The sequence below is a fragment of the Anopheles ziemanni genome, chromosome 3, assembly GCF_943734765.1.
Source record: "Anopheles ziemanni chromosome 3, idAnoZiCoDA_A2_x.2, whole genome shotgun sequence".
Classification (NCBI taxonomy): domain Eukaryota; kingdom Metazoa; phylum Arthropoda; class Insecta; order Diptera; family Culicidae; genus Anopheles; species Anopheles ziemanni.
Window position 1 is genome coordinate 73,126,870 of NC_080706.1, and position 18,262 is coordinate 73,145,131.

The window sequence follows — 18,262 nt, forward strand, 5'->3', positions numbered from 1 at the left end:
TTCTGTAAATAAATTTAACTAACACTATTGATTACGATACAACATAAAATATGCATGAAATGTATTTACAATTTTGAAACTCAATATTGTTGGTATGCTTGGTACTTGGTACTCATTATCATGTATCGGAGAATTAAAAATAAGATATGGAAAGTAAACTGTTGTATAATTTGTCGCACTAATAGTAGAGTAAACACACTTTTCAAACCATTCCATTCGAATAATGAAAATGTTTGAATTCGTTTCAAAATGAATATTGGATTTTTCGATTAAATCACAGAATTTGGAGTAAATCAGCCTAAACCAGAAAAAAAAATTCAGAACTGTGTCTATTTATAATATTACTTGAACAATTGAAAAGCACTTTTACCCCCAAAACATGTACTGACAACTTCTATTACATTCAAAATTATCTTAATCTAAAAAAGTTCTTTAGTTTGCGTGGTACGAACTAACTGAACAAAAGCCTTAGTAAACCAACAATTCATAGAAAATGTTGTTTTGAAAGTATCTTCCGCTCGAAGCCTCCACACAAACAGATCTTCCACAAATTTGAAGTTCTAAAAAATACGCCTTAGCTCTGGTAGCCTAAGACTAAGTACATCAAATATTTACATCTGCTTTTCGTTCGAATGAAATCATCAAAAAACAAACCAAAAGCCCTAGAACATGCCTGTTGGATAGAAGAAACCGGCGGGGAAAGCGGCACCGGTGCGCAAGGGTGAGAAAATTACAAGACCACCCTTGATCAGCTCGAGTTTTGCAAGCGTCCGACTATCGACTTGATCTACAGCTACTAAATCCGGCAAAATTCGGTCCGTCAACAGAGTCGCTGCCGACGCCTGGCCGTCACTCCTCACTTGACTAGCAATCTAAAATCGTCGCTCGGTACCGGTCGCCTTACATGGACGCCCCCGATAAGCCGTACCATCGTGCGGATGGCACGAAGCGAAGCGCACGAAGAAATTACCAAATGAATTATTTATTTACTTAAGTCCGAAAGAGGGTCCCTGGTCTGGAGTCTCGCAAACCGGGAAGCCCGAGACTCCCAAGGATCGTTGGCAACCGTCCTGGGCGGTAGGTGAATGGGAGAAAGGAGGGAACAGATATTACCACGGTGCCAACACCGGCCAGCCCTTATCGGTTCAAACATCGAAAAATTGGTGTAATCACTTGCTGATGCCACTCCGGAAGCGTGTTCTCTGTCCGCTTGTCTGTAATACCGTCCCATGGTTGAAGCTCAGAAGCGCAAAAAGAAATCAATGACAACCAACGATCGCAACGTCAGGCAGAGAGGCACCCGAGATTCGAGTTCTTTCCAGGAAAAAAAATCCAAACAGCCGAGGTAACGAGTGAAACGGACGTGTCCAACAAACGGACACAGCCAGCGACGGTAAGGAAAGTCATTTGAATTCAATCTAAGACATCAGAATTCAGTTTACCGGCAACCGTCGTTGGTACGTCGTCTTCGGTATCTTCCTATCTCCGAACGCCAGCCTTTAGAAGGAGCAAGGGGAAAAAACAAGTAAAACCCTTCCAAAAGGACTAGAAGATCCCATCGAGTAGAATACACCAGGTTCACCTACATATGCGGAACAAATCTGCACGTGCGCTTTCCATCCGCCCAATCCATACCCGGAAGCGTTCGCCTTTCGCTTGCGAATGTAACGGAAGATAAGCGAAATGAAGGCATGCAATATTTATCAACCGAGTCGGGCGTCTGATACCGTTTTGTGTTGCAAAACCTTTTTCCCTCTGCACCTTCTACCAACGCTTGACTCGACCAGTCACAGGACCGATAAGCAAAGGTTCGGAAGCTTAGGTTTGAACGTACCGAACCCTAGACAAACTCAAGACGCGCTAGAACTGCGCTTCTGTGGGTCAGTTTTCCTAGACGATTCTTTGGATTGCCTTGGCAGATTCACGCGAGAAAATTGTGACAACTCGTGTCTGCAGTCACACAAAACCAAGGCTTACATCGAGCTGGACAAGAACGGTGGGAAGACTCCCAGCAACATTTAACGCCCAACACCAACGTGTTCAGGGAAGAAATTGATCCTTTCGGGACGGTAGGGTGGAAATAGCTATGTTTGCACAATGAGCACCTCGTACCAGATGACATATCAATCCTCTGGTGAAGGCGACAACGGTGATGATGGTGATGATGATGGCGGGGTGTTTGATGATATGATAATGTAACGGAAAACTACATCTCTGAGCCGGTAGGAGAAGAACCTATCAAGTGGTGTGGATTGATCGAACGAATCTTTCCTATAAATCCTCCCAGTCCGTATCATTGTTCATGCTGCAAAGAACATAGGAACAAAAATATATACATTAAAGAAAGAATCGTAAATGGAAACAAACGTTTCGTGGATAACTTTACCCTTTACTACTCCCGCTGGCAATGAAGATGTCGACGGAACAATCGATCCTTCTCGTTGCGATCATCAAAGCGAGGTGATAAATTCAAAGAACCGTTAAACAGCCATCGCATAAAACATCGCTAACTATATTTACCTGTCCGATTGGCGCACCGAGACGAACGGCGGCTTATCATCTTAACGCCAAAAAGTTTCTCGTTTAGGTTGCCGGTAAAAACTTATCTTAATTTCATTCTCCCTCACTTCCTTTCGCTGCAGAGCGCGAGAGGCCAAGCACCAGGCCTGAAGATGGAGGGTAGGAAACGTTTGATATCGGTAAAGAAAAGCCACCGCGAGGGAAATGCTACTGTGCAACTGTTTGCATTTCATTTAACAGAAACTGCAGAAGCTCTGGTAGTTTCTTTCTGTCTGCCCAACTTAAGGATGAATAATCGCCCGGTGCACTTTTCTTGGAAGCTGCTTTTCATCGTTCAGCAACAGGACAGGCTTCAATGTAGTCGTAAAACATTTCACAGCCTCTTTACAATAATCCTTTGCCTTTCAATTAGCACTATTCTATATTCACGCCAAGTAGAAAAATTGGATCTTTTCAAACCGTCTCAGTAAAACCTATTACAGGGTTCATTTATATATGTAATCAGCCAAATAACTGTGTATAATTTAATTTATAAATTTTTGTCATCCAAAAGATGAACCTATCTACGTTAAATTAACCTTCATTAGAAGTACTGAACTGTATCAGAGTGAAACAAAAAGTAGCTTAAGTAGTTGCCATTATCCACCCTGCGGACAATGGCGATGCAAAACTTCGTGCTTATACCACCCCTGCTCAATCCCACCAAGCACACTCCCAACCCTGCCCCTTTAGCAACAAGGTGTAGTATCAGTTTCAAGTTGGACGAGGTTTACGGCGAGGTGCACAAATGCAAACCAGCGGAGATTATCCCATTCCCGTGTGCATCGTACTCCATCTTTCGAAACGAAATGCAAAACGGGTCCGTGGTGTTTGTGAGCGTGAAAGACACAAAACGCTTGACATCCGAACAGGGGGCCGTGGAAAGTTTAAGGAGGAAATCCGCACGGAACGGAACGCGATAAAGCGACGAAACTACAATGGAAAGAATGAGAAGTTTGAAATATGTTGGTTAATATGACTAAAATGATTGTCGTGATGACGGTCGCATGAAATACGACCAACTTACTTTCCAATAAATTACTTCAGTCAATTGCAAGCAATAAAACATTCAAGGTCAAGCTTTACGCATCCGACAGTTTATGAGTGAAAACAACTTAAAACTAAAAGGTAAACAAAGTTAATGTGTTTGTCAAACTAGAAAAAAATCGCATCTGTGAATCGGTGTTTTAGAATATAATGCAAGAAGAACATATAAACATGTCAAATATTTAATTATATTATCAAGCAAAATTAACCCAATGGATCATCGAACGAAATTCAATACAATAACCTTAATAAAACGGTTTGTATAAATCGAACAGCTAAACTTTTATATCCTCTCTTAACTCTGATGAAATAGAATCTGCCAGACAAGTGAAAAAAAAACTCATCATAAGTTAGTGTTCATGAAATATCGCCCTTGTCAGATTTACAATTCACGCACCGCCAAATATGCCGTGTTGTCTCACAAGCTGGCCCTCACATGAGATATGCGGCCACGCGGGACAAAACCACTCCCCCCGAAGCTCAGAGCCTTCAAAACATGCCCAAACAAAAGCACGTACTTTCAGCCCCATTTTCCACCATAGCTCCCGGGCGGTCACGGTTGCGAAAATTAGCAGGACGTTAAAGGTCAAACATATACGCAAGGAGTATGTCCGCATCCGCATGGGCAGCATCGGCGGAGGCCGACCTAACCAACAACACGTGCCGAAGGGCATCTTCGCCTGAAAGCGCATCCAAACCCGCAGCGCAGATGTCGCCAAACGTTTCGCGGAAACTGTGACAATGGCTGGTTTTCCGCCAAACAGCACACTAAACCCGATGCCCCGGCAAGGTGAAAACCACTAGAAGACTCTACGGAAAAGCGACCGCCCCGGATGGTAGTCATAAAAGGCTTCTGGTAATGGTGGTGGTGTGCCATGTATTTCCTTCCAGAAAGGTACTTCGAAACCGATGGTAGGAAGCGTTTCCCAACATAATGTTTGCATAATTTCTCGGAAAACCATTTTGGAAAATGTATGATGTAGGATGCGATCGCGGTGTTGTCGAAAGTTGCAAAGAGCAATTGGTAAAGATGCACGAGTTCGCTAAAAGTGAGTAAAGGAAAACGCACCTTTTCTTGACATTTGTTACAAATTTGCAGTTTTCACTGAACGTTGAAGGTAATATTTATCTCAGGAAAATAGGAATGGAATGTGGTATGAATTCTAGATACACAAAAATTAAGTTTAAAAATATGGAACTATTTTTATTCGGCGATGACTCCTAACACTGAAATATTACTTCTTTTACTGACATGGAACCACTTGGGAAATGGTGTAACATCGCGTTGGCCCACGGTCACAGGACACATTACATTCATTTTCCTTTCGATTTACCATTCCCACTTACAATCAACCTGGTGGTGCTGGCATCATCACCTCGATGTTCGCCTGATGCAGCCCCGAATGGAGTTCGGGTCCGTTGCATGCTTCGCCCGCATTTGCATACAGAACGAATTTTTCCAGTTCGATACCGACACCTGAAAACTGGAAAACTCGTTCGGTGAAGATTCCCGCAGGTCGCCTGCTGTCGGTGTCTTTTGTCCAGAGACCAGCGCAAGGTGAAGCGGCAAGGCCACGGTACGATGATGTTGGCAGTTTCGCGACAATCGAGGATAAAAATAAGACAACCCACTCCGGCGCTTTCAAACCGGAGTTGTTACCACTCGAGCAGCGATTTGGAACTGTCTTCACACGAGCAACCAAAGCATCCCCGCATGAAACAGCAGTACAACGGTGGCGTGGCGTGAAAATAGGCGACAAGCAGAACCGGGGGTCGGTTCTGCGACACGGCCGTCGACGAATATTAGCTCCACGGGTCTTATCTAAGCAGCATGTCTGTTTTCAGCGTCGCTAGGGCAGTCGTCGGTGCTTTTCGCAAAACGACATTTCCATCGATTGCGAACCCACGAGGGCGGGCTGAGAGTCGCGTACCATAATGCATCAAGCTGCACCACCCGGTGAGAACGTGGGTAGAATTTGCAAGTCCCACCAGGAAGCTGACAGAATAAAACCATCGGAGCAAATGGAGGGCGCGGGAAAAAGCCAAAAAATGTACCACAAATGATGTGGAAATGCAGCTGGAACATACCACACCGATGCGGGTATTTGGCGAGAAGTTATTCAAATATATCTATGGATTCCCTAGTCCCAACAAAGTTTTGCTTTACGTTTTCTGCCGCGCACGAAGGCTTTCTCCCGTAACAGTGTTCCTCCTCACAGTTCCACACAGTTTTAATGAGTTTACACTAGATTGTATGATGTATGAACACATTTTTAAATTAAATCAAAGTCATTAGAATTTCAATGCTATAATATAATACACTAAGTTGTCTTTTAAACAAGACTTATTGTATTATTAATCCTTGGCAATATTAAAATAATATAGAGTGAATAAAAGTAATAGAACAGGTGAAATTGTATTACATTACAAGAGTTGTTAAATGTGCACAAATTTCGTATCGAATAATAACAAATTTGTAGAAATTTATAAATTTACTTTTCCTGTGAACAAATCTTTCGTGCAACTGTGTAGAATGTTTCACATACTTTTCCTAACCATTAGTTTCCAAAACTACGTCATCATGTCCATAATGACGTCATTAAACTGTAGATAGCATGTTCTAATGGTGCAAAAAAAGCTCCTTTTCCTTTTTGAAAGACTGAAACCATATGGCAAACTAAGCTGTGGCTCGCCAACCATGCGGAAAAGGCTGACACAGACGATCATTACGAAGGATGCGAAACGGAGAAGTTGCGGAGATGAGTTTATTTTATACTCGATGGTAGAGCGGTAAAAGCAGAGTAGGATGTAAAGAGTTAAAACAAAAATTATTTACATTAATATTCTGTTTAAAGTTATTCAAGTTATATCATCAAACTGAGAAGGAAGCCGATTCGAGATACTTCTAAGGAAGATATTTCGAAAACGACCCTAAGCAAGAAGACAACAGAAAAAGTTTAAAGACCGATCCATAAAACCTACACCGGGGACGAAAAACAAAACCAACGGCGCCAACAGTTTATAGTGCTTATAATGGCGATAGAGTATCATTGAGAGGAAAACTGCGAGACATCGCGAATAAAAAACACGCGTACACATAACATAATAAACCAGACAAAAAGAAAGAAAAGGTGAAAAAGAAAAAACAAGGAACACGAACAGGGGCTCGCGATTCCCCCAACGCGAATGAAGATAATCCGGAAAATAAAATCCTTAAATTATCATCCAAATGGAAAAGAAATCAAAACCGAAACCAAGGCAACCAGACATCCGCCGGATGATGGTGATATTCCAACCCATCCTGAGTGTACTTCCTCACTGAAGTCGCTCTCTTCCTATCGTTTGAATGTTTTTTTTACGAAAGCTTCTTTCCCACAACGCAAGATTGTGGCAAACACATTTGCCATGGGTTCCGCCCCATCATCCATCTTCTGGGATGCAGAAATTGTAGATCATCATAGCGCAAAACAAAAAGAAATATAAACGTATTTAAAGAAGCTGAAAAATGAGGAGGAATCCAAAAGCAACGATTTCGCAAAAATTGCGTAAAAAATGTCCAGCAAACGTAAAGAGTAAACAGAAATTAAATAGAGGAGGAATAAAAACGACTGCAATACAAATAAAGTAAATTTACAGAACATTTTTTGTGGAGAAAAAAAACATAGTAGTTGTTTGTCAATTTGAATACCATACTTGGAAAAATAGAAGCATATTTGTTTCGTTTTGTTATTTCGTTGCATCAAACTGTAACTAAAACTGATAAGATGCCACCTGAAAATGTGGTATTACGATACATGGTTTAAATATATTATCGTTCCTTGAGTGAGATAAGCCAAGCACCAACATTTATCTATTTTATCTACGACAAACCGACTCGACCCGCCCCTGCACTCTGAAATTGACATTTTCTGTCAAGAAAATGTTAAGTAGCAAAACAGTTAAACGAAATTACTTCAATAATTGAGTGATGCTTGCCTTCTCCTTGCTGCAGTTGTGCATCATTTTGCATCAACTTAACGCTGCCTCTTCTGTTACCGGTCGGAGCCATTATTTCATCTTAATTGATGTTGTTCAATACTTAATAATGTTGCACTACTCACTAGATGCATGGGAGATATTGGCTTATTTCAATTACATTAATAATATTATTCAATCACGAATATTCACGATAAACATGGTTTAAAAATTCACTACACTGTCATAGACACTAAAAAAATGCGAGTAATAACCACAATCTTTTGCTCTCGCAAGGTTTTTCCTCAAACACGTTCATTTCTACGACTTCTCCATGTAACCTATTGTCGTTCTCACACAACACGTATCATTTTCGAGCCGCAAACCGTAACTTCCCAGTCTGGCGAAGCCAACACGCTTGACATAACTAAGGGAAGGTTCGAACACATCCGCACTGGCGAATACCGCAGTGCCACAAAAGACTGTCTACCGTCGTCGAGCCAAGGGGTGGACATCACGTAACGTCCTACCACACGATGCACCGGTCCCAAGACAAATTCGTTCGCTTCGGTATACCATCCCGGTAAACCCTTTCGGCAGGTGGTGGCGCCAACAAGAACCGTGCACAAATTCCGGAATGACGCTTATCGCGCACGAGAATATTTCTCTTTGGCCTATTTTACACCCCCTTTCTCTGCCCGCGAGAGCTTAAGATAACCCCGGAACGGAATTCTTATCGCACGATTTACATTTTATCGGCCCGAGTAGATAGGGCGCACAAGATCAACGATCAGTGGTGGAAGGAGAGGCACGAACGGTGCCAGGCTATGGCCAGTGGAATGTAGAGCAGACAGATCAAACAGGAGAAAGAAATAACTTAATTGGAATTGAGTGCGTATGAAAGTGCGCCAGCAAGTGTTCTTTTCACCTCCCAAGGCTGCGTAAATTATTTTTCATAATCTCGATCACATTTTTTTATTAAAAAAAATCATCACCAAATAATGGTAATGGAAATTTGTTTGCTAAATATTCAAACATAACAGTGGGATTTTCCATTCAATGCATTGCAAGGTACGATTATGATAAAAAATATACCTAAAGCATCTTTGAAAAACTGTTTGCTCAAATGTTTAATGTCTATCTTAACAACGTTTACGTTAAATAAATTTGATACGCTATTAGACTACTACTTGTTCTAAAATGTATAATGCACAATTGAAATTTCAAATCACTAGATCGGAACTAATTTAAAGCGATACGCATAGTGCACAACCGGCGGCACTTAATTTGCCTTTCTGTTGTACGTACGTAAAGGAGCCTTTTGCATTAGAGGCTATTTGATGCGAACGCTCTGGAATCCGGAACGGACGCCCGCAGCTACCCATCGCAAAAAAAGTCTCTCTCTCTCTCTACTTCCAAGAGGACTGTTGTTCTATTCAGTTCTGGCGACAAGGATATAAAAATAAAACCACTTAAAGCAAGACACAGCGAACAATGTTTGTCCCATTGAAATTATCCTTTGTTATCCTTTCTCAACCATCGTGGATTTTCGCTTGAGTTTAGGCATGTTTTGACCATGGAGTTGTTGCATCGTGGAGCAATAAACAGATGAAAAAGTTATGTGAGGACAAAAAATAAAATAAACGACTAAGTTTACCCACTAGTTCAGCGAAAAACCTGCGCGAAAGAATAAAGCACATGTAAAAAATGATGAAGAATTATGAATACAGTGACCGGCATGATAAATGTGTCTATCTCATGATTCATTTTTACAAATTTTACAAATTTTGTTCAAATGCAAGTGAATACACTGTTATAATTTTCTATGCTTTGAGTTGGATGTTTTTTAACAATTGATGTTTAACAACATGTTTTATTTCACTTAAAAAATATGTAAATAATAACCGAAGATACATAATAAGATACAAAATATGATCACCGTGTATTTTTTTTATTTTGCACAAATATATTGTGCTAAAATTAAAAACCTTCAGGGTGGGCACTTTATTATGCCGGTCATTGCAGCTACCAGAAACTAGGTTAGTAGAGGGTGCGCGCATATAACCTTGCCACGCAAACAACATATTTATCCACTACTGCACACAATACTCAAGTACGAGTATATGGCGGAGGATTTAATCTAAAACGTAATATCATGAAAAACCTACACGTCCGTCCCGCGAAATTTTTCACTTAGAAGCTCACAAAAGAAAAACAAAGGAAGGATAGCAAAATCATACGAACGATTTAGAAGAGCTTGTAGCAGAACCACCACGATTACCTTATTGTGTACCTTATGTTCCAGGACTTTAGGCTGCCAGCCTGTCCAGCTCGGTGGCATTTGTACCCACTACACCCACGACACGATAAAGCTTCGGTTTGTGACGATGGTTTATCGTTCATATTTATGCATAGCGCCTACCTTCATCCCATGGATCGTGCAAACCAGCATCACCATTCATAGAAGCTAGCGTCACGGGACATTGTAGGTAAGCATATAATTTTTCTGTACTAAATAAACGGGATCGACTTTTACGACTCATTGTTGCCTTCTACATTCCTCTTCCTTGTGTCTTTCGTTTTAAAATGCATTGACAAACGGTAATAAAATACCCCATGTTTTCTAACTGTTTGTTAACGACGTATAGGAGTTTTTACAATTAAATTATATGTCAACTTTACACACAATCTAGATATTACCAGTTGAAAATCAACTTGGAATTACGGAACAAAATCATTAAAGCTAAACTCCATTAATTAATCCCGGAACAGCAAACTGGGATGAAAAAGCATAGTGAAAATGTTGAGCGCAAGATGCAACCATTTTTTTGAACGAGGATATGGAAACAATCTAAAAGTCGGAACAATATTAACAAAACGATAGTTGAAAATTCACTCACCGTGAATGACCAGCTCCGAGTCGCGGTTCACCTCGTACAAGCGGATTGCTTCGTCCAGCTCGATGTCCGATTGGATGGTGCACGGATCGTTTTCCTCATCCACCCATTTCATGGTGAATACCTGCGATTTGGTCGGAAGATTTGTGAACGAAGCAAACAACGAATCCAATTATATATTTATCAAATCATGGTTTTTGATTTTTTTTACCCCCTCGGACAGTGCAGTTTTCTAGCTTTAAACGTTGTTGAATACGCTGTTGAAAATGCCTTACCTGATCCGGGGAAAAGCGACAAATTTCCCGCATTTCTCGACACAGCCCTTCGTACGAAATGCTCTCGTCGATGTAGGTGATCATCACTTCGCCGCTGTACGCGATCTTCACCTTTATCTCGTGGCCACCACCTCCCCCACCGCCACTGTTGTTACTTTCGTTCGCAATCTGGATCGGCATTATGAGGAATGATAATTTACCCTTTTACGATTGAATATGTCCTAGAATTCAGCTTTACGTCCACAATGTGATTGCACTTTCGATAAATATTCTTTAAGCTCGCTAAAACCGCAACATTGGTTATGGATACGAAATACTAAGCAACTGATTCGTGTTGTAGCCACAACAATTGGTGTCCAAAACAGGTGGTATTCTGTTTTCCTCCGCTAATCCTTAGGAGTTCGAGGCTAAAACGGTAGAAAAAGTAGAGAAGAAAAAGATCAGAGTTTTATCATTTGCTTGCAAATGGGAGGAAAATAACGGGAGGAGCAACAAACGTGGTGCCATTATCGCCACCGACGCTTACGTACACCACCAGATAAAAAGGGGGTTTGGCACCACAATGATAATTAATGCCCTTAGTCACGATATGCGTAAAGCTTTTCTTCACTGTTGTGTTCAAAGCCGCTACAGATTCGTTAAGTTTGGTAAGAATTTACGCTGAACGGTAACGAGAGAAAGGTGAAAATTTCAAAATGTTGAACCCTAATGCACATTTTCCTGATGGAAAGCTAATATCAGAAATAACTTTGCTACTTGTTCGATCATCCATGATCTTCGTACACCTAATTGTACCATGTTTATTAAATTTTTCGCTATAAACACTCACACTGTTTATTGCAATAATATTTCCTTATTCTTTACTCATTGAACAGCCAAATGATTCACCTTCATGCTATCTGTTAAAAGTATCATTGTATTACCGGCATTTACGCCCCTCACAGTGAAAAGTGATTCAGTAACGACAAACACTTGTTAGGTATAATATTACGCAAAGCATTCTCCTTATCACATGCGAAATCAAAGGTAAGTCATGGTGAGGATGCCAATCAATTCAAACACGACTAAAGATAACAAACTGTAGTGGGTGCCTTGAAAATTATCTTGAAATTCCACCAAGGCTAGAGATACTTTTACTCGAATTTTATTTCGCCCAACACTGAGACAACATATTGTGTCGGGTGGGATGTATGCAGATGGGCATAGCGTCATTTTACGAGCTGTCTCGCGCTTCGAGGTCTTCGGGTGGCGCGATAAGCGCAACAGTTTGCAAACCCGTGGAAAGCGCCCGGCCGGACCGACGAATATGGTTGCGAAAGTTAGCAAACAAAACGTTTACGACCACGAACAATTGCCCAGAACGCACGTGGGACTATTAAAAGCGTCTGCAACTTTTCGTATTCCTAAAACATCGGTTAGAAAAAAGGCTAGAGTCATCATGTGTGCTTAACTCTTAAATGATTGACTTAGTACACAATACAGTTGAAAAATCTAGTTTCTTCAATTTTAAAATCGTTTAGAATTCTGTAACAGTTTTCTTTACAAGTTTTCCTTATTTAACACTAGTATTTCAATTACTTATTAATTACATCAATTTAAAAAAAACATCAACAATTTAAATGAAATTTTCACGAACATGAACAACTTTCCGAATTTAAATATTGTTGCCTACATGCAGTTTCGTTAGTTTTGAAGTAATAAAACAATATTATATTTTATGAAAAATCGTCTACTTCGTTCTGGCATGGCACATTGAAGGGTTATCGTCAAGCAAACAGTGGAAGCGTTAAATGCAGGAAAATTTGAACTGTGTCGGGCTGTAAACCGAGTACTAATTATGGCCACCTACTGCTCCCTGCCCACATGTCAGCGCCGTCTTACACCGCCCCACCCTGCACTACGAGCATGCAGCAAACGACGAACCGGTGCTGCACCATCCAATAGAACCGACGTGCTAAAACCGATAGAACAAAGTTAGCCCAAAAGCGAAGAAGAGCTATCTTCGTCGGGTCAATAAAACTCCAGTCGCCGCGTACCGGTACTTTACGGTATATTACTTTTTACTTTACTTTGCTCCACCGTCGATCACCATGCATGTGGATAGGGGCATCGTATGTGTGTTTGCTGAGCAAATGTGTACGGTCCAACGATGTGTGTGCGAGAAGAATAAATTACACTATGCTTTGGCTGCCTGTGGGCCTGGTGGGCGTTGAACATCACCCCCAACGTCAACAGTAGGGGGTGGTTTTAGGAAACGAGTCGCTGGAAATGACTGTCCAACATCTGTGCCATTTTTGTCCGGCCTTAGGAACAGTCCCGGCACTAGGCAGCTAGAATAAAGACACCGGGTAAATGCGGTGGAAATAGTTTTTCAAAGCCATCTTGGTTCAACCAAGCAGCGGCTTACTTTGTTAAATGAATTAGGAGGATGGAAAATCGATCGCATTTCAACTATATTGAGCTGAACTTTCGTAATTTTCAACTTCTGTATGCCGGATCGTTGCAAAAACTGTGCCAGTCGCATAGAGATAAAGACAGTGCTCCGTTGCACTATTGATTTCTTTGTTATTGATCCCCCCGGAAGCCATCGATGTATTTGCCTGTCCCTTTGGAGATATAACGTTGGCCATGCGTCATCGTTTACCTACACACTCGAGCAGAAGATCATGTGCAAAGTGTGCATCTAAGATCTCCATGCTCGAGGCACAACTGTGCGAAGGCGAAGCTACCAAACCGGAACAGAGTATAGCATGACCCACATCATGCGCCATGATGCAACTGGTAAAGTGTACGGAATGAAAACGAGAAACAATCGGTTATGCTTCCGCCCGGCCCCAGCAACATGTGGTTGCACCGACCACTTACCACTTTTAGGTCTATGTGTGTGTGTTTCTTCTGCGATGTCTTGACCGAAGCAAATTCTGACGTTCTTCTCAGCTGCTCCAATTTCCAGCCCGATGCGAGATGATACTACTTCCTGTGGCCGATGTCGATCGAACGAGAACGAGAGAACTGTTTCCTCCCTCAAGAAATGCGTTCAACAACAGGTGGTGGTCAGCGAACAAATAACGTAGACAATCTAGGCACACGCAAGGCGCAACTAACTGCACTTGGAACTGCAGCAGATCAAGTCGTTAGTAGGCTTTTGTTTTTCGGACACCGCCTTTGATGGATTGACTGACTGACGTGTGCGGCTTTTTATGGAGCTGGATTTTATAAATGGAAACGGTAAACACACCCCATTCACAAACACACGGCACTGATCATTGTTGGCACCTGTTTCAGGGAGGTCAACACTGTTCCTCACTTTGTTGCTTTAGTTTTCAAAAAACACAATCTAGCAACGTTTGCTTGACAATCTTGGTTTTCCATACGTTTTCTCCTCCGAAAAGGGCCTTGGTTACAATTGTAAACAAAAGAGTGTTGCACCGAACCTCACATACGCACGATCAAACGACACACAAGCACAACGTTAACGTACAAACAAGTTCTAAAGAGACCAATTGTTTGTTTTACTATAACCGAAAACAGATCGATACCGTACCGTAGATTTGCGAATCTAAGTCGTACGCTGACCACAAAGCAATGTTTACTAGGATAAAACACCGTGCGAATAGATGCCTTTGCTGACGCGGATCGCACGGCACGATGCCGACAAAACGGATTGACTACGCTGGCTAGACGTAATTCGAAAACGAAACAATTAATGTGCCAAATACATTCGCCAATATCTATCGGAAGTCACAACAAAGCTTAACTTAAAACGACAACAGAACGATACGCACGTAAAAAAACACAAAACTCCTAATCTTGCAACTTTGCTTCTTCGTCAATTCGTTTTCACATTTTTCGTCGTTTTAACACCTAGTGTTGGCAGACTCGAGATTCGGAAGACCCAACAACTCGTCTACCTGACGGATCGCATCGGATGGGGCCCCATTAGAAGAATTCAAATCAAATCTGACTTGTATGAGGGAACCCACGGAATGACTATTATTTAGGCCATATTTACCTTTTTTTATTTAAAAGAAGATTCTACATCGATAATCTTCGTTAGCCAGTTTTTCACGAAAAATCTATGCGACCGATTTTCGATGCCTGCAATGAATGTTCGTTGCCGCCAGAATAACTACATTGACGAACCTCACACGGACAATACCTTATGCTGTTTTTTACGGCAAAGTTATCAGTTTATTCACCGTAGGATGTTCGTATTTGGATCGGATTCGGGTTCGTAGATCCGGATTTTAGATTGGATTTGTTTTTCCACCACTATTTAGCATACTGTAAGTTTGACAGCATGTCAAGAAGGGATATTTCCGAGCGGCTGTCAAATTCAGTATCATTGAAAAAATGTCCACAAAAGTGTGCGAGGTAAATTACGCTCCAGAAAACTAGGTATCTTGCCGGCAAAAACAGCTTAAGCGAAAAGATTTCAAGTGGGAAAACACATACCATTACGTTTAAAATCTTTTCGTTGTAAACGACAAGATATGTTAAGTGGTGTCCACCGAATTTACATCGATTTCTTGATTCAAACGGAACAACTATGAAATTTACGTAACGTTGCAGTAGAGCGCATCATGTAAGTGATCCAGGGTGCTAAACTAGTAAATTGCAGTGTTTTCTGGCTCATTTCTTTCTTAGCATCACGTTTCTAACAAAACATATCATATAATGGTTCGATGTTTCTAAAATTCCAATAGATTTGCTAAACTTTTTTGTTGCTCCTTAAAAATATCCCAAAACAAATCAGCTACAGGGTGATTCATGAACACCGATCGCTATTGATATCTATTTTTTTTAATTTGTTTTATTTTCCGAACACGACTTTACGTTTCATTGATTGTTGCCCAATAGTTTTACAGTTCAAAATTTATTTTCTCAAATCTATTTTCTACCTCAGGTAGACTTCAGATAGCATGGACACTTCGAATCCATTTAATTCAATTAATGTAAATTACAAAAATGTAAATGAAAGTAGCCACGATACTCAATCTAAGTAAGTGCTTTCGCCCTTTTCTTATCTTTTTAGCTATCAACCCCCGACAATGACGTCGATGACATTTGGCCAGAAAAAGTTCATCCCAACCGCACCGGAAAAAGGAAGCTTCCCGCTGGACCACGGAGGACAGTGTCGCAAGTTGATGCTGTTCTATATGCGTTGCTTGCGGGAAAACGCTGACGATAATTCTGCCTGCCGACAGGAATCCAAAGCATACCTGCAATGCCGGATGGATAACGAGTTGATGGCACGGGAAGATTTCGCCAAACTAGGCTACGGGGAAAGTGAACCGAAGGCAGAGCAATCTTGAGTGTAAATCGAAATTGGACGATAATTTAAGAAAGACACGGAACGGTGATAAATTAAAGAAGTGAACCATTCGTACATTACATAGTAAACCTGATCGTCGCTTACAATGAAAGTTAAGAAAAACATTCTCATCGGGTGCACCGGCAGTGTGGCCACAATAAAGTTGCCGTTACTGGTGGAGCGGCTTCTACAACTCCCAAACTTTGACGTCGACGTACGCGTGATAGTGACGGAGCACGCGCAGCATTTTTTCTCTCGTGACGATCTACCGCACGGGATCCTTCTATACACCGATCAGGACGAGTGGACTAGCTGGCAGAAGCGCGGTGATCCGGTGCTGCACATCGAACTCGGTAAATGGGCCGACCTTCTCCTGATCGCCCCACTCGATGCAAATAGCCTTGCCAAGATGGCCAACGGTCTGTGTGACAATTTGCTGCTCTGTACCACCCGAGCGTGGGATCCGGCCAAACCGCTACTGTTCTGTCCGGCAATGAACACCCGTATGTGGCAGCATCCGATCACTGCTACGCAGGTGGAAACTCTCAAGTCCTGGGGTCACCGAGAGATTCCGTGTATTGCCAAGACGTTGATGTGCGGGGACACGGGACCAGGAGCGATGGCTGAAGTGGACACAATCGTAGCAACCACAGACGAGACACTAACGGCACAAAGGTGATCAGGAATTAATATACTTAAATTGTAAATTTACATAATCTAGTTTCTTTCATCCGAAACTCAGTTCAAAACGTAGGTCGTATTTTTTCTTCAACTTATAGCATCAACCCCTCGATGGGAGTATCCGCAGGATGTTCTTGTTCCTTTTTCTCCTTCATCTATGTACATGAACAATTTTAATTAACGTAAGCGTGAGCTAGGTTAAAATAATTACTATAAACATAAAAATAATATATGAGCTGACATTATTTTGATTGTAAAAAAAACAATTATAAGTGATCGTTAAACCTAAAAGCATTACACCTCCGATCAAATCCAAAATAACAACAACACACAACCACACACACTTTTTCAATCGTCATTTTTCGCTTGCGAACGCGTCTTCAAAAGCGTACATTTGAATTAAATAAGTTTTAACGAATCACTCATTTCCCCCGTCGCCCCCGTCAGAGAAGATGAAAACGTTGGTTACTAATTAAAATAAAATTATCAATAATAGCCATCGTGACAGTGAATGTACTAAATTAAAACGCAGCTTTTAATGATTATCAGTAAAACAAAAAGCACAAGTAAAGTAAATAAACCGGGTTTCATCGTGAAAAGCAACGGATTCTCACATGGTAGGGCTACGTTCAGCTTTAGAAAAACTTCAATTCATAGCTTGACGCTTTAGCAAAGCGACCAAAGAACGTCGTAGCCATCTTTTTATGCTATTTAGTTTCATCGTGTTGATCCATTTTATTGAAATCAAATCACAGAACATTCTGCCTCCCGAAACTAACCCTCCGCCGCGCACATCTAGGGAAGTGTCCGCACACTAATAAGAATCGCGGAAGCATATTCCTTTTGTTATGTTTTCTCGATTACGATTAGAAAAGTATGCCTTGCTTTGGGGATATTGTTTTAACATAGCTGTTTTTCCTTATTAAACTCCCCTTTCGTTCACGACTACCACACTCTCTTTTCGGTGAACTTTTCCCGCGGTTTTCTGCATCTTATTCTTATCTTGTTGTTTGTTGCTTGCTTTTTTCAGTTTCGCTGTCACAGTTTATGATTATAATAATTATTGTTAGTATTACCAGTTTTTCTCCACTCTCCCCCCGGTTCAGAGTTCCCTTTCGTTTGCACATGTGCACTGCTGTATCGTGTGACTGTGTGTGTGTATGTGTGTGTGTGTTTGTTCACGTTCATGTGATTATAAAATACATGTTGTCTACTAAGTTTCACCGCTTTCTTCCTTCTCTAGTACCTTTTTGCGGCATCATAAATGTTGTTTTTTTATTTTATTTACTTTTTTGCGTGTTATGTTAATAGTATGTTTTATTTTAAATTTGCGATTGAGATTATTTCTTTTCTATTTCATTTGCTCAGTGCTTTCTCCTTGTGTTACTGCACAGCTGAAGAGTTTCCATACATAATCTCACCCAAATTTATTTTCTTCTTTTTCTCTCCTCTCTCCTTTTCATTATCATAACTCTTTTCCTTTAACCATCACTCTACCATTTCTTAACAATTTCGGGGTTTTCCCTTTTTTGCTG

The 18,262-nt window shown here is 41.1% G+C and overlaps 3 protein-coding genes across 3 annotated transcripts in view; 2 read left to right on the top strand and 1 right to left on the bottom strand.

Moving 5' to 3' along the window:
• Positions 1–11,102, bottom strand: part of LOC131287298 (atypical protein kinase C) — a 106,147-nt gene extending 95,045 nt beyond the window's left edge. Inside the window, exons 1-2 of the mRNA XM_058316333.1 lie at positions 10,733–11,102; positions 10,461–10,581 (exon numbers count right to left, since the gene is read on the bottom strand). Of these exons, the coding sequence (XP_058172316.1) occupies positions 10,461–10,581; positions 10,733–10,912 (301 nt within the window). The 5' untranslated portion in view covers positions 10,913–11,102. The remainder of the gene's footprint in view (positions 1–10,460; positions 10,582–10,732) is intronic.
• A 4,116-nt stretch (positions 11,103–15,218) lies between these two features.
• On the top strand, positions 15,219–16,047 carry LOC131286666 (cytochrome c oxidase assembly protein COX19). The gene is made up of 2 exons (XM_058315650.1): positions 15,219–15,317; positions 15,768–16,047. Exon 2 carries the CDS (start codon positions 15,784–15,786, stop codon positions 16,045–16,047), a length of 264 nt encoding a protein of 87 aa, XP_058171633.1. The 5' UTR covers positions 15,219–15,317; positions 15,768–15,783.
• A 105-nt stretch (positions 16,048–16,152) lies between these two features.
• On the top strand, positions 16,153–16,748 carry LOC131286665 (phosphopantothenoylcysteine decarboxylase). The gene has a single exon (XM_058315648.1). The coding sequence runs from the start codon at positions 16,153–16,155 to the stop codon at positions 16,723–16,725; it is 573 nt and encodes a 190-aa protein (XP_058171631.1). The 3' UTR covers positions 16,726–16,748.
• Positions 16,749–18,262: the final 1,514 nt, after the last annotated feature.

Bases quoted from the DNA above. Each gene is read 5' to 3' on its own strand.
- LOC131286666 (XM_058315650.1), top strand. From the start codon at position 15,784: ATGACGTCGATGACATTTGGCCAGAAAAAGTTCATCCCAACCGCACCG.
- LOC131286665 (XM_058315648.1), top strand. From the start codon at position 16,153: ATGAAAGTTAAGAAAAACATTCTCATCGGGTGCACCGGCAGTGTGGCC.